General features: G+C 55.6%; 1 protein-coding gene across 1 annotated transcript in view; it reads right to left on the reverse strand.

The window, feature by feature from the left end:
* CACNA1A (calcium voltage-gated channel subunit alpha1 A) overlaps positions 1–22,234 on the reverse strand; it is a 148,377-nt gene that overhangs the window by 42,047 nt on the left and 84,096 nt on the right. The window contains exons 23-31 of the mRNA XM_075061097.1: positions 20,466–20,525; positions 19,194–19,300; positions 12,154–12,253; positions 11,516–11,676; positions 10,002–10,142; positions 9,187–9,388; positions 8,068–8,232; positions 7,724–7,834; positions 6,111–6,194 (exon numbers count right to left, since the gene is read on the reverse strand). Of these exons, the coding sequence (XP_074917198.1) occupies positions 6,111–6,194; positions 7,724–7,834; positions 8,068–8,232; positions 9,187–9,388; positions 10,002–10,142; positions 11,516–11,676; positions 12,154–12,253; positions 19,194–19,300; positions 20,466–20,525 (1,131 nt within the window). The remainder of the gene's footprint in view (positions 1–6,110; positions 6,195–7,723; positions 7,835–8,067; positions 8,233–9,186; positions 9,389–10,001; positions 10,143–11,515; positions 11,677–12,153; positions 12,254–19,193; positions 19,301–20,465; positions 20,526–22,234) is intronic.

Consider the following 22,234-nt stretch of genomic DNA (forward strand, 5'->3'; position numbering starts at 1 on the left):
GGCTGCTGGAGTTGGGCAATTCTGCCTGGCACGTTGGACTGAGTTCAGTTAATCGGTGGCCCAGGCTGTGTCATGCAGCTCCTTGGTTAACCTCAGGCCACCAACCTCTGCACCCTTGAGGTCACCCCACCTTTTCTAAGAGACAAACTTGCTCCTGGCATGTAGACTCTGCTCTGGCTCGGCCCTGGGGTCTGTTTGGCAGATCCATTGCAGACCCAGAGTCAGCTGTGAAGTTCTGACCTCGAGCCCAAGGACTCCCCTTCCCTCTGCCAATCAATGCACAAGTCAGAAGTGGGGCTGGGATCCCAGCTCCACAGGCACAGCACAGCATTCGCCCAGGACCCAGGGTTCTACACCCACCCTGGAAATTAAAGGACTTGGCTCCTACACCCATGGCTATGTTTCCAGCCTCACCCAGCCTGATCCCTTCTCTCCACATCCAGAGGGCGGGAGGGGCAAATGGAGCAGTGGGGCTGTACTGGGTGACCCCCTGGCTTCAATGGAAGGTGAAGGTACTCAGACACACGGGGTGTACAGGGGCCTTGCCGTGGTGCTCCCTAATGGGGCATTCTCCCCAGCGGCCAAGAGCACAGCTGGACAGCATCCTCCTGCTGCCTGTGGGAAGCCCTGCCGGCCAAGAAGAAACCCCTGTGTTTCCAGGGAGCAGCTGTGTAGCTGCACAACACTCACCACGGGACTCGCGCAACTGCACAACAGACATCACAAGACGTATGTGGCCACACAACACGCACCACAGGACTTGTGTACAGCCGCACAACACATGCCACGGGACTCTTGTGTAATCTCATGACTGAAACCGTGTTATCCTTGTGCAACAGCCAAATGTGCCAGGAAAAGCTTGTGCAGTCGCACAATGCGAGCCACAAGACACGCTGCCACACAACATGCACCACCAGGGCTCTGAACTCAACACATCCCATGTGACTCTTACAATTGCACAGAACAGGCCACAAGACTTGTACACAACATAGCCCAGAGCTCCTTGTGTAGTTACACAATGCACAGCAGGGAACTCCTGTGTAGTTAACATAGGTCCAAGGACCTGGCTGTATAATTACACAACAGATTGGAGCTGTTGTGTAACTACAAGTCAAAGCACCAACCCATGGTTCCCTGTACGTGGGCACTTCTCTCCAGTCCCCACCCTGCATGGACATGGGGAGGTCTGCCTGCTCCCTGCCCCACAGAAGCTGCCCTGGCGTGTTCCCAGAAGCGGAGTCACCCTTGCAAGGAGTGAGTGTAACATACGGACTCCAGGGGGGAGCATGCGGCAGCCCCCTCTGGGGGCAATGGCAGCAGCACCGATTTATCAGCCTCCTAAACCGACTGAGAAATCGAACAGCGAGGCTCTTGCGGGAGCACGGAACACAAAGGCCCCCCACCTCTGCAGAGAGAGAGACACGGGGAGGAGGGAATGGAGAAGGGAGGGGATCTTCCGTCATCCCACCCAGGAAGCTCTTCCAATAGGCTCAGCTCCTTTCCACCCTCCTCTCTGCACCTTTGCCCCCTTCTTCCGTCTCTTGGATCTTATGTCTGAGTGAAACGACAGGGTCCTTTTCCCTTCAGGCTTTGCCCCCTACGCCGCCTGGTTAATCTCAGAGGACGCAGAGTTGTTGACCTGGTTTCCAGCTTGCCTCAGATGCTCCCCTCTAGTAGGGCTCAGTCCAGGTCCTGCTGGGATGGGGACCGGGGTCTGTGTCATGCATGGCAAAGGTGGCAGCCCCTTGCGGTAGCCTCGGCAGAGGGGCCATGGAGAGAGCACTCCCCTCTTGACGCTAGAGGGTGCCCCGTTAAGGTGGCAGGGGGGTGTTGTAGGAGTGTGAGGCTTGCCCTGCTGTTGGCAGGGAACCCGCCAAGGGTACTTAACTCTGAGGCAAACTCAGCCCTCTAGGGCCCTGGGGAGGGAAGAGTGGTTAGGAACAACAGCAGCAGGGCACAGGGGGAGGGAGAGCATGTGCTAGCGTTAGGATGGGGTGTGGAGGTGGGGGAGGGAAGCAGGTAGTGGGTGCGCGCATGGATCTGCATGTGAATGTGTGTGAAGTGCATGTGCAGGCAGCGGGGATGGGAGGAATAAGTGTGTGTCTGGGGGGGTGCAAGCCTGGGGGAAGTGTCCACGTGTGACACGTGTGTATAGAAGGCCATTTCCATGTGCACATGTGGGCCCAGACAGACATAGGCCCTTCTTTGCTCCTTCCTGGTTTCCATCTCCCCTGCCCATCCTGCACTGCCTCTCAACCAACAGCGATGGGGGGCGCAGTCCTGGCAGCTGTCAGCTGACTTGCCTCTTGATTCCTTCTTCCCACCAGTGTGCTGGTGACCCCAGCCCCCAACCCTCAGAGGGTCAGAGCCGGGTCCCTGAGAGTCCTCAGCTAGCTGCAGATCTGAGCCGATACCATGTGCAGACAGAGGGAGAGGTGAGACGCCTGCTGCATAACCCGTGGACCTGCTCTCCTCACTCTGTGCAGCCACTGGGATCTCCCCAGGATCCCTCTATGTGGAGATCCAACCGTCCACCTGGGGCCTATCCCTTGGTCCACCCACATCTCTACCTAAGGATCTCACCGTCTACCTGAGAATCCGGCCAACCCTTTCTCAGGAGATCAACCCCTGGATCTGGGGGATCTCTCGCCCTCCGACTCAGCGCCACCCCCTAGTTTGTAACACACCGCATCACTCCGCCTCCACTAGGCCCTTTGAACAGAAAGGCAAGTACGGAGACTTTTTCTTTTTCGCTGCTTTGTTTCAAAGATCCGTACATCTGGAGGAAAGAAGGGAGAGAGAAAGGAAGGATGGAAGAGAGAAAAGACAGCAGGCTAGCCAGCTAGCTGCAGGCAGTTCCCAGCGCAGTAACTCATGCAATGCAGAGATGAGAGAGTGCTCTTAGATAATGCATTTAGGCTTCAGAAAGATATTCAACCAACCAGATTCTAGATGTAGATGTTGAGATGAATAGGAGGAGAGGAGTTGGGGGCAGAGGGAGAAATTTGAGGGGGTTGTTTAGTGTCACAGGTTGATTGGCAACCAGCGTAATACACGGAGATGGAGCGACAAATTGAGGACGGGGTGTTTTGTCGGGGGGTGGGAGGCGGGGGAAGTTCAGAAATATTAGTTGGCATGGATACACAGACCGATTCAGAGATGGACACATGGATTTTTCATAGTGCATTTTGATTGGATGACATTTTCAGAGGGCGTCGCCCCAAAATAGCACAGTATAAAGAGACAGCATGGAAAGAAGATAAGACAAGAGAGACAGTCATTATAGAGAGCACACAGAATGAGGCAGGAGACTCCCGACCCACCCGCACAGGGCAGTGCCAGCACCCAACCCCACTCCCCTGCCTGCCGAGGGGCTGCTCTGATGCAAGGGAGCGAAGGGCATGGGTTCTCCCCAGCGCTCAGGACCGTGTCCTCCGGCACAGACCCAAACATCCAGCCTCCATGGCTTTGCCACCTCAGGCTGAGGTCTTCATCCTCGCAGCTCCTCCCTCCCCCGACCCTGGGAGGTGGGTCAGGAAACTGAGGCACAGAGAGGGGAAGAGATGCTCCCAGGATCAGACAGCAAGTCAGTGGCAAAGCTGGGATGAGAACCCAGCAGTCCTAGTTTCCAGCCCTGTCCTCCCAGGTACTAGGCTCTTCTGCCTTCTCTGGGGCTAGCAGCCCTATCCACACAATTGCACTGGGCCAGAGGGTCACCAGAGGCCTGCAGGTTCTTGGTTATTTCTGAAGGAAGGGCCCGCATGCTGTGTTCCCCGTCCCCCCCAGCCCTCCAGAGTTTGCACCGCTGCAGAGCTCTCCTGCAAGCTCGGGTCCATTGCGTTTACATCGTACAGGCCATCGAGGGCAAGAGCAGGTTGAGAAGGTCATGCAAGGGGCCTGCCCCTGACACAGGCATCACCAGTGGCATGCAATGGCTTGGCAGGGCAAGGAGGGGCCTTCGAAAGGGACTTGTGTGCTGGGCTGGATTGGCAAAGGTCCACCCACCAGCAAACCCCACTCCTTGCTGCCAGGGCCTGGCCCCTCGTTCTGTCTGCCTCTGGGATCCCATTGGGATCCAGCCCCCTCCTATCCCCAGACCCACAGACCAGGAGAACTCAAACCTCACTAAGTGCCAAGAAGCAAAGACCCCATTTTGGCAGAGACGAGCGCTAGGGCAGGCTAGGTGGCGTCTGAATGTGGGTGGGCAGACAGGTGTGTGAGACGCCAAGGGGCGTTACTTACACTCCTTTTGCACACCCACTGACTAGTGTGTCTTGCACACTCAGGGGGTTGGAAGGCAGCTCTCAGAAGGTAGTAAGACCATTTAAAGCAGTTTCACTGAGATCAGGATCTGGGTCTCTGTCAGCAGGGGATCCCGGAGGGGACAGGCCTTGCCTGGGAGCAGAGTTGGGACACCCGAGTTCTATCCCCAGCACTGGGGGTGTGGCCTAGTCCCTACAGCAGGAAGGAAGAGAGGTTTAGGACACCTGGGTTCCCAGCGTCTGGGTGGGAGGGAGCGTGTCCTAGTGATAACAGGAGGAGACTGGGAAGGAGGTCTTCTGGGTACTATTCCCAGCTCTGCCACTGGCTCTCTCTGTGACCTTGAGTGACTGACTCACTGCCCTGTGCTGTGCCTCAGTTTCCCCATCTGTAAAATGAGGGATAATTATACTGACCCCATCCTGGAGGATTAATTAACACTGGAGGAACGGCTCTCCAGGTGCTAGTTGGTGGCAGAGATGGAGGGGACCTGCTAGATCATTCAGTTTGTCTCCTCAACCCACTTAGGGCTGCTTCCTGCAGTTCTATACCAAGGCTAGTGCCAGTTGGATTAGAGGCATTGCCCCTGCCCATCTCCTGTACCCAGCTGCCACCCCCCCACACACCACACTGAAGTGCGGACTCCCCTCAAGTGTATCCAAGGTATTTTCTCTACCACGTTCACTCCATGAACAGGATGATCCCCAGTGACCCCAGGAGAGGTCCCTTGCCCTGACTTTGGGCTGGCTGAGTTCTCTCCAGGTGGGATGTGAACTCTGCCTTGGTGGCTACCAAGGGGCGAGGGCCTGAGCAGGAGGTTTTCTGCAGAGGGCGATGGCCCAGTTCAAATCCAACTGTCAGTAACATGCCTAGCGCTGTGTGTGCGCCCCTGTATGTGTGTATCTGGGGCTGTTCCCCTGCCTCCTAGGGAATGTCATAGGGCTGCTTTCAGTTTTCTCTGTCCCTAATTTCCAGGGGCCAGGCTCTGCTCTCAGTTTCACCTATGTAAATTCGGCATCACTCCAATGAACACTGAAAAGTGACTCTGGATTTACACCAGCATACTGACCCCCAGTGGAGTGACTCCAGATTTACGTCAGCATGCTCACCCCCAGTTGAGTGACTCCGGATTTACACCGGCATACCTACCCCCAGTGGAGTGACTCTGGATTTACACCGGCATGCTGACCCCAAGTGGAGTGGCTCTGGATTTACGCCCGGCATGCTCATCCCCAGTGGAGTGACTCTGGATTTACACTGGCATATTGATCCCCAGTGGAGTGACTCCTGCGTCTGACGAAGTGGGTATTCACCCACGAAAGCTCACGCTCCAAAACGTCTGTTAGTCTATAAGGTGCCACAGGATTCTCTGCTGCTTTTATAGATTTACACTGACATACCTACCCTCAGTGGAGTGACTCTGGATTTACGCCGGCATGCCCACCACCAGTGGAGTGACTTGGGATATGGCATGTGAGATCAGAACCTAGCCCTCACTGAATCCATTTTAGATGGGAGGGAACGCCCAGCTGGGTTTGGTTTTGACTCCATCTGCCTTGGCTTGGTCCCTCAGCACTTGGGGTTGTCCCCAGAACAAGAATTCTTGGGCCTCCTCATATAGAAACTGCATAGCTCTCTTCTCCCCATGGCGGCTATCTGGGATGACACTGAATATGGCTCCAACCCAGCTGTCTCCCTCGCCCAGCATCTGCCCTTCCTTGGGGCCAGGCAAAATGAGGTAAAAGCCCATCCTGCAGTTCTGTCCCGCTCCCTGCAGTGCCCCCCTCTGGCGAGCGTCCCCCTCTGCTTAAGCTAAGGCCATAAGAGAGGAGGCGGTGTTTCAAACTTACCGCAAACTCTGTCACTAAGATGTCTGTGATGCTACCCAGAACTGTGACAAAATCAAAGATATTCCAGGCATCACGGAAATAATTCTATAAAGAAAAACAAAAACAAAGGACGAAAAGGAACAGCAACACAGCAGCAAACATTCAACGACATTCACGACGGAAGCAACAGCAACGAGAACAGAGAGTCACCCCCCAACCCCAGCCCCATCTCCTCCCTGCCCCAGTGCCCTGATCCCGGGAGAGTGAGGCCCAGGTTACCTTTTCGGTGAGCTCCAATGGATCTGGCAGGCAAGAGGGGAGGGGGTCGAAAGGGTTAATTTAAAGGAGTGGTGGGGGTATTTCTTGGCACCTTGAAATGATCCTGGGGTGGCTGGTGTGACCGGGGCCTGATGCTGATCTCAGTTACCCGTGGGAATGACAACAGTGCAAAGACTGTGGTGTGACACTGCTGTGTCATGGCTGTAAGGGCCAGACCAAAACTCCACTGAGATCAGTGGGAACCTCTTCGCTGATTTCAAGGGGCTCTGGATCAGGACCCACCTATGAGCAGAACTAAGCCCAGGTTCTCTGGCCCCCGGAATCAATCAGCTAAACCCAGGGGGATGCCCCCTCCCCCTCCAAAACTTTGGAAAAGTGCATCCACCCTAGGCCCAATCAGAATGGACAGTTAGATGGACACTTAAAATGAAAGAATAAAACACACAAGAGCAGAATATGTTACTGTTGCTGGGATCTTTCCGGCCAAGGGACAGAAACACATCCTTGGCTGGATTCCCCGAGCCGGAGAAGAAATCACAGCCCTCTCCCACCCCGCCAGAGCCACCAGTTCCCGATCTGTCCACAGTTCTGTGGAGCAAGCCCCCAGTGGAGAAATGAACCCAGCACAGCAAACACAAGGAATTATGAGAAAACAGCCCAGTTAGAATAAGGGAATGAGGCAGGATCAAAAATCAGCCACATTGTCTGGGGGAGATTCATTCTCTTTTTTTCCCCTTTCTCCATCTATCAGCGTCTGCTCTCCCTGCCAGATCAGCTTGTGCTGCTTCTCCAATCCAGCCTCTTAGCCTCCCTGCGCGCCTCTCACTCTTGGCTCCTGCCTGAACGGAAGCCCAGATCTCTCTGTGCGAGATGGAGTCAGTTCCTTGCCCCGAGCACCTGCACCAGTGGTGGGAGCCTCAAACCCCCAGGGATCTTCAGTGAGCCATGAATGGAGATTGGACTCCATGTCCCCTGGGGAAACGATGCTAATGGACCTTACTAGTGGGACATTTCTCCTGCAGCCCTTCTTTATTTTGCTCCCCGTAATCCTCATTATAGTTTCATGAACCACGCAGAACCGGCCCCTTTCCCTGGGCTGGGGTCACCTTATGAAGTGCTTGGAGATGCCTTCAACAATCTCCTCTTAGTTGCCAGTTGGCAAGGTGTTCTGACACTCACCCACAGGACGTGTGGGGGAAGAGTGTCAAATCCCCATCTGGTAAAGGGGGAGGGCGAGGCACTGGGTTGGAAGAACAGGTGGGGAACCCCCTCCTGCTGGAGGAGCCGAGTTCTGTCTTTTATTTCCATGGTAACACCCCATGCTCCCTAGTGGAATTGGCTGTGGAGACACTTACCAGCACTCCAAAGGCCATGATCTTCAGCAGACACTCCAGGGAAAATAATGAAGTGAAGACGTGGTTGAACATCTTTAGCACGTTCTCATAAGCAGTTGAGGCCTTGTCGAACTAAAGGCAAGAGAAGAGAGCAAAAAATCAGCCCCACGGGAGGGGCCAGGACCCCAGGCCATAGATCAGCCCCACGGGAGGGGCCAGGTCCCCAGATCAGCCCCATGGGATCGGGTGGATGGGGGACATGCCAGCTATGCAGGAGGGGCCCATGACTGCTCTGCCAGGCATGGTACAGCCGGCGTCTCATACCCTGGTCAATACTGCCCCTGTCCCGCATGGGGGTCACTCACCTTCATCATTAAGACAATGGTGTTGAGGGCGATCATGGCCATGATGGTGTACTCGAAGGGCGGCGACACCACGAACTGCCACATGCGGTACTGAAAGCTCTGCTTGTTCTGAGGCATATGCCGGGTCAGGGGCTTGGCACTGATGGCGAAGTCGATGCAGGCTCTCTGCGGAGAGGACAGACACAGCCACTGGAGCGGGAGGGGCTCCTGGCCACTAGCGTCAGGATGGGGGGCGGGGACGATACAGGGGCAACCCAGGCCAAGAGACGCTGAACTGGCCGAACCCCATGCACAAAGGACAGCTCGACCAGCTGCCCCGCTCGAATGTGTCTCCGACCCCTTTGTGGCGGGTCAGAGGATGCTCTCTGGCCTGGGTGAAGGGGGAGATCAGTGTAGATCATTGTAACGGGGCCGGCGTGAATCATCATTTCTCCCACGAAGTGAATGGAGATTTTCACCAGCTGGTGACATGACCCTATGCACTGGTCATCGTGGGGGCCATCCCAGCTCTCTCAACTCAAGCCCCCCCAGTTCTTCAGGGCACCTGAAAGCTCAGCAGCCCCTGGTTTCCTGTGGCTCCTTAGGGAAGCTCCTTGAAAACCACTGGCCTTATTCCGGTGCCCTCATGCCCTGATTCACAGATGCTACGGCCAGAAGGGACCCTGCCGTGACCTTCCTGTCTAACATGGGCTACCCCTGTGCAGCTGCTGCTGTTCTCCCTCCCCTCCGCTCGCTGGGGATTTGAACCGACAATCTCTAGCACCAGAAGCAGGAGCCAGACCCGTCCCACCAGGCCAAGGCTTGGAGAGGGGAAAAGACTTGCCCAGGGTCACCCAGAGAACTGGGAACAGAGCTTGCTCACTAACGAGCTTGCAGGGGGCAATGGAGGAGCTCTCCCGAGTGGCTCAGTGATGTGATCTGGCCTTGAGCCCTTCCAGGGAGCACATCAGCACTGGAGGAACAGCCTGAATTCCTTTCTGCATGACAGTCCCAGGCCCTGCAGCAGCTGCTCCAGGGCATGCCACGGTGCTAACGGCGAAACGCATGGCGGCCAGGGCATAGCCGCTGCCATGGGTGGGACAGGGACAGAGCGGCATGGACCCCTGACTCAGGCTGCACCTCGTTCTTCTCCAGACTGTATTCCTCCATCATCTTATCCCCCTGCTCCTGGAACGTGATGATGATCAAGGCCACAAAAATGTTCACAAAGAAAAACGGGAAGACCACGAAGTAGACGACGTAGAAGATGGACATCTCCATACGATAGCCGGGGCTGGGACCCTGGTTCTCATACGTGGCGTCCACCGAGTGCTTGAGGACTCTGCAGTGGAGAAGGAAGGAAGGTGGAAGGGGAGGGAAGAAAGGGAGAAAGAGAGAGAAAAACAGCTGCATGGAGTCGTCAGTTCAGGCCCAGTAGAAACTCCCGTCCCCAGCTAGGCTCATGCTGTGCTAATACCCTGGTCATATGGCTGAGGGACATGCAGCCTACAGGGTGCAAGGGTCAGATCTTCATCGAGTGTAACTCAGCACAGCTTCAATGAAGCTAGGCATCTACACTAGCTAAGGAGTTGGCCCTACGGTCACGTAGCACGAGTGGCAGAGCTGAGAACAGAACCCAAGAGTCCTGAAGCTCAGTCACATGCCCGTCTTTCCTTTTCACCCATGAAGGCCTACCATTTTCTCCATTTTACAGAGGGGGAAACTGAGGCACGGAGAGGGAAAGTGACATGCTCAGAGTCACCCAGCAGGCCAGCAGAACCCAGGTCCGCTGAGTCACACTCTGGTGCTCTAGTCATTGCATCTGACTGCTCCAGGCTGAACCAGCTACGTTCAGCTGTGATCTAAGCGATGCTTCGCCCTGGATCTCAGAGAGGAAAAGGCTAACCCTAGCCCTCTCCTGCACACGCAGGCCCATCCCTGCGGCAGCTCCTTACTGTGGCCAGCCTTCGCCCGTGGACACAGTGAAGAGTGTCAGGAGTGCCCATAGCACGTTGTCGTAGTGGAACTCGTATTTCTTCCACTCTCGCTTCTGGGCTTTCACTTCGTTGTCCTTCTCGTAGACCAGGTACTCGCCCCTGGGGACGAACAGACACTGTCAGCTGGACAGCCAGGAGGGCTGGGGCACAGAACTGGATGCCTAAGGCCAGCTCCTGATCTCACGGGCTTGGGGGCAGATCCTGAGCGACCCTGGCTTCACACTAGCTAGCGGGCTCGATTCTGCTCCTGTTCGTGCTGGCTGCACATTTGTGTAATGCCACTGCAGCAACTGCTGATCACCCCCATCAGCGAGTAGGGACCCGTGGGCTCAGCTCTCCACCATGCCTGAGCAGAGCTCGGGGGCAGTGGGGTCTGGGAGGGTGGACAGGGACCCGATCACAGCAGTCTGACCCCCAGCCACCTGGTCCAGAGTAACTGAACCTGCAAGAGGCAGCTTTAGCTCAGATCACTGGTACCAGGTCTTAAAAGGCACAGGGGCCCTCACTCCACCACGCCCCCTTCCCTTCCCTCCCCTATGTCAACTGGGCCGGAGGGAACTCTGCAAGGCCACTCGCCGGCTGTTTTCAAATCACTCTGTACGTCTCATAAGCCACCTCACTGACTTTAGGGCCTGATTCTGATCTAATTTTCTCCAGTGTCAATAAGCGTCACTTCACTGACTCCTGGAATCTATCCCAGAGCGAGAGGAGAATCAGGCCACTAGAGTCTGAACTGCTGACCCATCTGGGGCCTCTTGCCCTGATGTAAATCACAAATAGCCCCAGTAACATCAATGGAGCAACACCAATTCACACCATCGAAGGATCTGACCCCACTGATTCCACTGCAGCTGTGGCCAATTTACACCAGCTGGGATTCTGACCCCACTGACTCCAATGGAGCAATGTCAGTTTACACCAGCGGGGGATCTGACCCCATTGACTCCAGAAGGGCGATGCTGATTTACACCAGGTAGGGAGTTACCTGGGTCTCACAGTGGCGTATGTGAGAGAAGCAGGCCACTGTCATTTCTCCTCTGTTCCTTACACACCCGCTGTGAATCTGTGAATCTCTGCCTGGCTCCACCTACCGAGACCCAGGGGGCAAAGAAAGCTGCCAAGAGGGACAGGATAACAGTAAGTGAGTGGCAGCGACTCTAAGGGGGCGTAGGAATGAGCCGGACTATAAATCAGGAGTGACTCCACTGAAATCAACTCCATTGTGCCAGTGCAAACTCAACGCTAAGTGAGCAGAGGGTGAGGTCCAGGCATCGCCTTTGCATTGGCTGCCACCTTTGTGTAGCTAGGCTACTCTCCAAGCGAGCACAGGAGCTTTGCACTGCACCCGGAGGCCAAACAGGAAAAGTGACGCTGCCTGCTGAGAAGTTGGTGGGGAACTGGAAGCACTAGGAGCCCAGGGATGGGTTGGGCCATGGCCAGGTGCAGAGAGACAGAGGAAGGTGGCTCCGTACCTACAGTCCTTCTCAAACTCCTTGGACTCATCTGTGCAGTAGAAAAACTTGCCCTTGAAGAGCTGAACGGCCACCACGGCGAAGATGAACATGAAGAGCATGTAGACGATGAGGATGTTGAGGACGTTTTTGAGAGAGTTCACCACGCAGTCAAAGACAGCCTGGAACGGACAGGGGGCCCAGTCAGGACTGCAGAGTCCAGACTAAACATGCTCTGCCCTCGAGTCCCACTTGGCCTGGCCCCATCTCCACATAGCCAAAAAAACGCCCCTTTCCCAAGCATGCTGCTCTCCACTCAGGTCCCACCTGGGCCTTTAGGAACTGGCTGCCTAATTTTCAGGGGTTGAATCCCCAGAGATTAGCCTCACTGAGGTCACAGAACAAGGCCATGCCAGAGCTGGGGATAGAATCCAGGAGTCATGGTCCTCAGGTCCCCTGCTTTACCCCCCGAGACCTCCCAGAATCAAGAACAGAACCCAGGAGTTCTGACTCTGCACTAACAACTAGAGGCCACTCCTTCCCATAGCTGAGAATAGACCCCAATCTCCTGTCTCCCAGCCCCCTTTTCTGACCCCCCACCTGATCCTGCAAATCCCTGCACAACTCCTTTATGTGCCTTCAACCATCCCTGCACCTACCTTGAGCTTTGGCAATCGCTTGATGGTTTTCAGGGGCCTGAGGACGCGGAGGACACGCAATGATTTGATGGTGTTAATGTCCTTCCCTTTGCTGCTGCCTCTGTAGAGACACGTTGGGTGGGGGTGGAAGAATGGGGAGAGAGAGAGACGATGAGGCCCAGGCCCCTTGTGCCATTCTAGACACAGGGCTCTTCACTGAGGTCCATTCCCATAGGCGTGGGGCACTCACCTGTTGGTGGGAGACTCTGGGTTACTGGGTCACTCCCAAGTGACTCATCTACCAGCCTGGGCCATCCCTTCTCTCTCCTCCTCACCTCCTGCACTCACCAGCAGCCATTAGGAGGTGCTGTTATCACACACCAGCCCTTTTCTCACTATCCTGCAGAGGATGGTGCTCAAGAACTAAAAATATTTTATGTCTCTCCACCTATGTATCTGCAGTTTCTACCTATCCACGCATCCATGGACCCATCCATCCACTCTACTTACCTATCTATAGTGACTTCCCAGCCAGCTATCCACGGATCCATCCAGTCTACCTACCTACCTATGATGTCCTTCCATCCATCCACTCTACCTATCTTTGGTGTCATTCCATCCATTGATGCATCCATTCATCCACTCTACCTACCAATCTATCCATCCACCCATGGATCTGTCCATCCATCCACTCTACCTTTCTACCTATGATGTCTTTCCATCCATCCATGGCCAGCTCCCGTGGTTCTCTCTGGCTGCCTAGCTCCCAGTCTGGGCTGGCTGGCGTCACCCTAAGTCCTGGGCCACAGTGAGCAGCCTTGATCACACAGATCCCACACCTGTGGGGAGTGTAGAGTGATTTAAGTTTGCCCAGTTGATGGGTGGCATCCAGGAGTGGGGAACACCTCCACTCCAGCATCCCACCAGAAAGAAAATCCTGACTCCTACTTGAAAAACCCACATAGTTCATCCTCACTGGGACATCGTCATTCAATGCCGCAGTCTGAACAACCACCTCGTTCTTTGTCTTAGAAGTAATTTCCACAGAGCCAGCAGCACTTACCAAACCATGATTTGCAGACACCTCCACAAAGAGAAAAGGCCAGGCAGAAGGAACTCCTCCGCTGGGGAGCGGGGAAGGTCCCTGCACCAGGTGTTTGCTCTTCTACAGCATCTTTCATCCAAGGACCTCAAAGCTCTTTACCAAGGTCGGTATCGTTCTCCCCATTCAATACATGGAGAAACTGAGCTACTGAGTGGGAAAAGGACTTATCTATGGCAACTTCAGGAATGAGTGGCACAGGCGCAAACAGAACTCAGGAGTCCTGGCTTCTGATCCTCTGCTCTAACCACAAGAGCACACTCCCACTTGGAAGTGGAAACCGAACCCAGGAGCCCGGGCTCCCAGCTCCCAGCACTAACCACTAAAATACATATCCCCACTTGTTACAAATAGCTGTGGCAAATGGTAAGCGTGGTGTCACATCCAGGGAGATGGGGAATTCAGTCTCATCTATTCAGTAGTTTTCCCCACCGTGAAATTCCTTTAATCATCTCCTGTCACTGCACACAGATGATTTTTTTTTTTTTTTTTTTTACCACCAGGGAAAGGGGCCCTGGAGCCTGAACATGTCCTGGCTACAGATACAAGCCAGGCAGCTTCCTCGTGCACACCCTGCCAAGTGTGATCTCTGTTGTGGGGAGCAGCGGGTGAAGCCTTCATGGCCCATTCAATCCTGGCTTTGTTGGCGAGGCTGCCAATGAACAGAGACGGGGATCGCTGATTGTGAGGGTGGTGGTTTGGGACCTCAGACATCTGTCCCATGGGGATCAAGGCTGAGACCCAGCAAATTCATTCCTTGCAGAGGCCTCATTATCCACATTTTATAGATAGGAAAACTGAGACAGAGTGGCTATGCAACTTACCCATGGCTACTTTGGGAGTTACCAGCACAGGTGCAAACAGAACCTAGGAGTCCTGTGGCTGGAAGATGGGAGTGATGTTTGGTGATAGGAAAAGTCCCTATTTATTATTAGCTGCAAACTAAGAAGCCCTGTGTTCCAACGGCTCGGTCCCTAGAAGGGGCAGGATGGGAACTCCTTCCAGCCCCCGATCTCAGCGCAGACTGCCTGGTACTTTCAGCTCCTCTTCTCCCCAGCACAGATTGGGCCGTACGGGCAGATCCAGTCCAGAAGGTGCTGGATGTAGGAAAATCCAATAACCCTGGGCCTGGTTCCCAGCTTGGGACAGGGGCTATGCGCTGACCATGGGTGCCTCCGGTACATGGGACGGCGGAGAGCTGGGCCACAATCTCACCCAAAGCCGGCCGCAGCATGGAGGGGTGGAGTGGAACTGCTTCATGCCGAGCTGATGGGGACTGGTGATTGTTCCCACAGGGATTCTCTCTGTGAGTTGCCCTGCTGCTCATAACAACACTTCATCCATCACTAGCTCCTGTAAGGGACTTTGCAAACATTCATTCACCCTCACACTACCGGGTGAGGGGGGGAAGGGTCAATCAGTATTATCCCTATTTCAGAGAAGGGGGAAGTGAAGCAGAGAAAGAGAGAGAAAAACTGATCTGACCTAGGTCACACAGCGCATCAGTGGCAGAGCTGGGGACAGAACCCAGGAGTCTTAGCTCCCAGTTCCCCATGTTCTAACCACTAGACCCCACTCCCCTACCAGAATTGGGAACAGAACACAGGCATTCTGCCTCCCAGTTCCCTGCCCGTAGCAATGGACCCCACTCCCTCTTCCCAGTAGAAGGTCACCAGGTGCGGATTTCAAAGGCACAATGTTGTGAAAGGTTTCAGAGTAGCAGCCGTGTTAGTCTGTATCCACAAAAAGAACAGGAGGACTTGTGGCACCTTAGAGACTAACAAATTTATTTGGTGCGAAAGGCTCCAAAGTGCTGTGTACAAGGGAATCATGTCCTTAGAGGGGACCCACTGTCCCATTTCAGGAGACCCCGTTCCAGCACAGGACCGAGAGAGAGGCAACAGGGTGCCCTATGGATGGGGGCCAGAGAAATCTGGCTGGGTGTCCAGCAGAAGGGTCAGTGACAAGGACCGATCTGAACTAGTGAAGGACAGATCCTCCCATTCAAAGCAAGGCATGACCATGAACACAGGGAAATAAAGAGAACATAGACAGCATGTGTACGGGAGAGAGAGAGAGAGACTTTACCGTGAGTTGCTCCTGTGTCAGGTGGCAGTGAAGGGGAAAAGACAAGGAGAGGTGAGTGACAACCAGAGAGAAAACACACGAGACACACCCCAACAAAAACCACCAAATGGGCTGTCCTCACACAGGCACTGCTCTTGGAACCCCCAGCGCCCTGCTCAGGGCTTCACACATGCTCCTCCTCTCTCACCTCCTGGCCAAGAGATGGACTGAGCTGATGGACCGAGCTGGGCGGAGCAAGGTAAGGAGGCCAGTGTCAGGAGAACCTGAAAGCCAGATCAAGGCTTGACAGCTGGATCCAGGCTCTGGTACCAAACAGGACATTTTCCAACAGCTGGAGGATTCTCTGCATGTGGATGAGCTTTTAAATCATGAACAGAGGGACAAATCCTCAGGGTTTACTCCTCGCTTACCCAGCATTCATTCCTCCCTTACTCTGGGTTTGGCCTTTCCTTACTTGGACAAAACTACTGGAGAAGTCAAATAAATTGAGGACAACTGACCAAATTGTGAATTCATTACTCCAGGTTTACTCCCTCCCTACTCCAGGTTTACTCACTCCTTACTTGGGCAAAACTCCCAGTGAAGTCAAATAAATTGAGGGTGGTGTAAATTGACGGAGCTGCATTGACTTCAATACGGCTGTGTTGACTGACACCAGCTTTTGGCCCCCTGGGGGCACAGCCTCTGCTCTCAGTTACATTGGTGTAACTGCAGGGAAGGTACCCTGGATTTCCGCCAGCAAGGAAGGAGAATCGGGGCACACATCACATACAAAGGCAAGCCCAATCAGCGCCTCTCAGGCCTCTTGCCACCAGCACAGCTGGGAATAACTGTGGTCAGAGTAGCTTGTGGCAGAGCTAGAATTCAGCTGTCGAGGCCCTGGGATGGCGGGTGCTGATGCAGCAGCATGATGGAACGTGGTATGGCGGAGAGCAGCGTACACAGCCCAGTGAGACAATAATGCAGCACAGCACAACATCAAGAGCTACTTGTCATGTGTTACCGAAATGGATGCCATTGGCTCAAAGTGGCTCTAGGCTAATGCTGGACTCTTATGAAACTGACATGAAACAGGGTGAAATAAACCAGGGTAAGGGTGGGGAGAGAGGTGGGGAGGGAGAAAGCTGAGAGTTCTCTTCAGGAGAGGCAGGTGGATTCAATCAATGGGGGAAACGTCTCTCTGGCAGGGGTGAGCAAACTGACGGGAAAAGATCCCCACGCGCCCCCCACCCCATAGCCTTTCGGATGGGTCTGAAATGTTCGGTTAACCCTTTAAAACCCATTCTTCCCTATATCTGCAGTGCCTTTTGATGGATTAGATACAAAATGGGTCTTGGCTTCGCCAATACACTCCACTCCCCCAAATTACACAGCACAGCTGCCAGCCAGTTCACCCCCGCCCCCCGTGACTATGGATTCCACCCATGATTTCACCAAACCCTCCTAGAGGCATGCTGGTCACATCACCCGGCCTCAGGTTCAAAGGGAAAAGGGCAGGTCTGGTGAGATCTCCCTAGTCGGCTTTGGAGGGTCACCCTCAAGTAGCCACTACTGCAGGCCTCAGGGCTAGCCCAGCCTGCATCCCTGCCGTTACAACTACCGTGGGCTACTGCAGGGGTGCAGAACCACTGGGGTGTGGTTTTGCCCTGGCCACACATTCCTCTCCTCTACAGCCCCCTGGACCGTGCATATGGGCTCTGTGAAGATGGCAGAGCCAGTCTGGGACTCCCTGCAGTGGAGGGTGCTCTTTGGGAGGGGGGCAGCACAGCCATTCCCCTAAGACCCCTTCGCACCAGCCAAGCTAGCCCCCAGGGACTAGGACACAAGGCTATGGATGGCCCTGACTCGTCTACACCAGTGTCACGACGCCGGGGTGGGGAGAGTGGAACCGGGTGCCAGAGCTCTGCTTCAGCCCAGTTCAGAATGAACTCTCTCTAGAGAGTCAGGATATTTAATGGGCAGGGGGCCCCCTCTCCGCCCCACCTCACTGCAGCAGCAGCTGCCTCCAGCCGGAGCTGCTAGTCCTGGATGGGGACATGACATTCACAGCCTGAGCTTTCCATTCCCCTCCCTGCTCCTGCACAGGCCAGGGCACATTAACCCTGCAAACTCTGGGTTTCCCCAGGGAACATACAGACCCTGAAGCCTGGGGGATGCATCAAGACCACTGGGCTCTGGTCCAAACCCCGGCCGTGTCCAGTGGTACCAGCTGTGAAGATGTCTCTCACTGTTCTGACCCAAAGGACCAACCACTCCAGGGAGTTCAGGTTCTGGGACCTACTTTGGCCTCTCTGCCAATTAAGGCTGCTGGCAATGGTGTTTCGTGGATGTGAAGTGGGTGCCTGCTCCCACTGGGGAAAAGGCTGAGATCCCTCAGACTCCTCTCACACACAGGCCATCAGATGGCCATTACCGACCCAGCCTCGACTGCGCTCGTGACCTCCAAGTGAGAAGGCAGCACCAAATGCCCTGATGCGGCCAGTCCTCGGGCACGGTGGGCATCGAAAAGGGACGGGTCATCCAACAGCCACAGCAGTTTGCCCAGCTCCACACAGAGGGTCAGGAATGGCAGGGGAAGCCCCCGTGCCTCCCAGCACAGACCACGCACGGGGGAGGATCAATCGGTGGGACAGTGCTGGGCATGTGGGGGGAGTGGGGAGATGCACATTCTGGGGGTGCAGCCGGCTGTACCATCCAGCCCCTCTGGGAGCTGGTCCCTTTGGCAATGCCCATTCTCCCTGCCCACAAGCAGTGATGCCCAGGGATCCCAGCAGGGAGTCATGACAGACGCTGCTCAGCGTGTGGTTTCCCTGCAGCAGGAGAGCTCGCCACTGGCAGTGACCCACCAGGACCCCGAGGGCTCTCCTGGCTCATGTGTCTGTTTACACACGTCCTGCCATAATGACCACACAACCCCAACCATTTGCTGACCCTTGTGTGTTGCTTCATCAGGGCACAGAAGCTGCTCATGGGTTGAGAAAACCAACACCGGAAACTCAGTTCCTAATCCACTGAACTGGTGCAATTCTAGCCCTCTCTATCTGTACGTGCCCAATGGGCCGGGTCTCCCAATCTGCCAGGTGCCAACATCCTCTCACCACGTGAGAGATGGACAAGCAGCGGGGCCCAGCACCACTCGCAGAGCTGGGAAGGAGAACCCAGAAGTGCTCTAATGACCACAGCACACTCCTTTCCAGAGCCAGAGGGAACACCCAGGAGCCCAGACACCCACTCCCCACACTCTTTAACCCCTGGACCTTGCTCCCCTCCTGGAGTTGAGAAAAGAACCAGGAGCCACCTGCTCTAACTACTAGACTCCAGCCCTGCATTTGAGGCTCCTCCAGGTGTTGGGCTCTGACTAGCACAGCGAAACCCTTTCTCCATATGGGCCCTTGCTGCCCCTGGGCTTTTGTTCAGCAAGGGATCTGCCAGGCCAGTCCCTGGGTGGCAACGGAACATCACTGTGCTAATGGCTTGGGCGACATCATGGTGCAAGGCCTTGAGAATCCTGCTCCCGAAGCCAACGGCACTGGGCCTGACCTGGGTCTGCGTGCACAAGGCTCCCTTCTGGGGAGCTCCTGCTCGGGACTCCACTCCTTTGGCCCTGCGGCCGAGGCCTTGGTTGTGGGGACTGCATGGCTAGGATGGACAGCCTTTACCTGGCCCTTGGGAGCGGCTCCACATGCTAGGGGCATCCCAAGCTGGCGGGGAGGTTGCTCCACCATTCCATGCATGCTCTGTGATTGGCTGGGGGGTGGTGGCAACGAATGGGGATGCCCTGTCATGCAACGAGCAAATTGGGGCCTTCCCCACCTGCCCAGCCAGGAGCCGGGTTTGGGGAGGAGTGTGAGAGCTCCGATAGGAAACTCACGTGAAGGCAAAGGCCACCAGAGCTCCGCTGACCACGATGAAATCCAGGATGTTCCACAGGTCCCGGAAATAGGCGCCTTGGTGAAGAACCAGCCCCAGGTCGACCATCTGTGGCAGGGAGCGGAGCACAGGCAGAGGGTCAGCCAGGGCGGCTCGCTGCGTGGTGGCTGCTGCTGAGGGGGAAAGGCTGCTTCCCTTTTCAATCACACTTCACTCTGCTCAGCCCCAGGTCCCAGCGCGCTCGGCAGAGTAGGGGCCAACCCACTACCTTCCTTTCACACAGAGGGAAACTGAGGCACAGGGTGGGGACATAACTTACTCAGGGGAGGGCTAGAACCAAGTCTCCTCAGTCTAGAAGGAGCCAGGCCTGTTCTGCTAGCCAGATGGAGGGACAAGAGCCACCCAGCCGCTGGCAACATCTGGACTTTAAGGGCACTTTCTTCCCAAGCTCAATTCAAACTAACCCAGAGGCAACCCTGCCACTGCTGAGCGCCCCTCAGTGACTGAGAGGGGGAACTTGGTCTCCAGCTCCCTGCTTCTCATCCAGGGCCCTCATCTCCTCAGCTCTCTCTGCGGCTCTTTGCTACTGCTTCCTGGGGCACTTCGTTTCATAAGCCAGCCCTGTTGTCACATGAAGGAGACGGGGCCCTGTTGGCTCTGGCTCCTTCCATCCCAGCCTCCGCCCCAGCAGACAGTCCCGTCTTCGCACCCCCCGAGTTCTCCAGGGCTCAGCGTGCCCCTTTGCACAGCCACAGGCATCCCTCCACCGCTACCCTGCCTACCCCTTCCCTGGGCTGGATTCCAGACCGCCACCCCTCTGTTATGGGTTTGCCTCTCACCTACCCTCCCCCCACAAGTTCTGCCCTTCCAGCTCTGCACACCTCATCCTCCCTCAGCTGCGAGGTTAGGAAATGCCAGCAGAGCCACTGGGAGGGACCAGTCTCCTCTCAGCTTCTCCCCTCCAAGTCACCCCTTCCCTGTCCTGGCTGGGAACGGACAGGCTCCAGGATGAGGTTCCATCCCCTCCTCCCAGGCTGGAGGCCCCCCCCGAGGAAGAACTGACGGGTGGTCCATACACACAGCGTCTGCTCTGTTACACTGATCCCCACTTGGGTTGGTAACATGGGAGGGTGAGCTCATCCTTTCGCTGGAGCAGCACCAGGGGGAACCCACAGGGCTGGTGGCTGGGTCAACCACTGGAGAGCTCTCCTGCAGTGGGTAAATCCTCCCCTCCCTGCGATACGGCCCAAGCCCCGGACCCTGCCAGACTCACCTTAATGACCATCTCAAAGGTGAAGACACCCGTGAAGACGTAGTCAAAGTAGCGCAGAACCTTTGGGGGAGAAGAGAGGGTGGATCTCAAATGCCCCTCTGGCTCCTCTTGCTAGCACCCCAAGGCAGGAGGAGACCCTGCCTTAATCCCACTGCAGCCAGGGCCCGGCCTAGCAGGTCCAGGTTCCTCAGCTGAGGCTGGCACAAGGGGGCCAGGCAGTGTCTATTCCAGGAGTGGTCTGGAGAGGCTGTCGGAGACCCACCAGGCTCACAGTGCGCAGAAGCCACCAAGGGGAACGGCCCAGATTCAGACCAGCGACAGCCCATCCCCAACCTCTATGGCCTCCAGGAGCAACACAAGGCCTATGGAGTGCAGACGTCGCATCTCCTCAAGGGGCTCTGGTGGTGCTTCCATGGGGATGACCTTTGGATGGGGTTTTCAGCCCCCCTGTGCCATTAGGGTCCCCACTAATAATCTTAGGGTGGGTGCAACCTGTGGCCATAGATACCCCAGGCACTCCCAGTGAGTGTCAAGGTGGGAACCCCGGTGTCCTAGTCAGACTCCAACATGGGTCCTTTCTGTTCCATCTCCCTCAAACTCCCCCTCAGCAGTTACAGGCAGACAGAGGATTCTTCACTTCCTGACCCAGCATGTTGTGCTGCCTTGGCGCCTGGCTGTTAAACAGCTGCTGAGCCCCACTTGGGAGAGGGCTGAACTGCCACGGTGAGTGCGTGATCCCAGTAAGGTGCTGCTGTGTGGCTGCTGAAGAGCTGGTGTGCCCCACCTCAGAAGCGGCTGCATACTAGTGCCAGGCACAACCATTCTTTGTGTTCAGTTAACACAAGGCTTTACGAGCCCTCCTTCGGAGATGCACCAGCTTGTTCTCACCCTCATTGAGGGCTGCAGGGAAGAGGAAAGCGAAGGTAGCCCGGGCCTAGGCCGAGACCTGCCTCCCCGCCCCCTTTGGGGATGCTGCTCTTCCCAGCAGGCCTGAGCCTGCGGGAGTTGGCCAGCAGGGCTCTCAGAGAGGAAACTGCAGTGTCAGCTGCCGGGAGAGCTGGGTGGTGATTTATGGAGCTCTCACTCCCGGCTGCCTCCCTCCTAACCTACTTTAGTACAACTGCAGTGCTGCAGAAAAGCACGAGGAAGGGCAGAGGCCTTTGGCTTTATTTTGGGAAGGGGCGGGTGCTAACAGTTGCACCTTCTGTGCTGGGCTCCAATGTCAGGGGGGTGGCACAGAGGCAGCCTGCTTCCTGTTCACTTCCCAGGCACTGTCTCTCTAGCTTTCAGTGTCAGTTTAGCCCCACAGAAAGTTGCCAGTTTGGCATCCGTAGAGAGTGGAGGGCACAGCCTGTGGGGCAGTAGGGCAAGCTCCCTCTATATGTCACCCCCACCAATATGCCTCAGCCATGCTGCAAAGATCCCTTGTTAGGGGTGTTAATATAACAACGGCCAGACTGGGTGGGACCAAAGGTCCATCTACCCAGTATCCTGTCTAACATCAGTGACAATGCCAGGTGTCCCAGAGGGAGTGAATCTAACAGGTAATGATCAAGTGATCTCTCTCCTGCCATCCATCTCTACTCTCTGACAAACAGAGGCTAAGGACACCATTCCTTACCTAGCCTGGCTAATAGCCATTAATGGACTTAGCCACCATGAATTTATCCAGTTCCCTTTTAAACATTGTTATAGTCCCAGCCTTCACAACCTCCTCAGGTAAGGAGTTCCACAAGTTGACTGTGTGCTGCGTGAAGAACTTCCTTTTA

The sequence above is a fragment of the Chelonoidis abingdonii genome, chromosome 26 (assembly GCF_003597395.2).
Source record: "Chelonoidis abingdonii isolate Lonesome George chromosome 26, CheloAbing_2.0, whole genome shotgun sequence".
NCBI classification, from domain to species: Eukaryota; Metazoa; Chordata; order Testudines; family Testudinidae; genus Chelonoidis; species Chelonoidis abingdonii.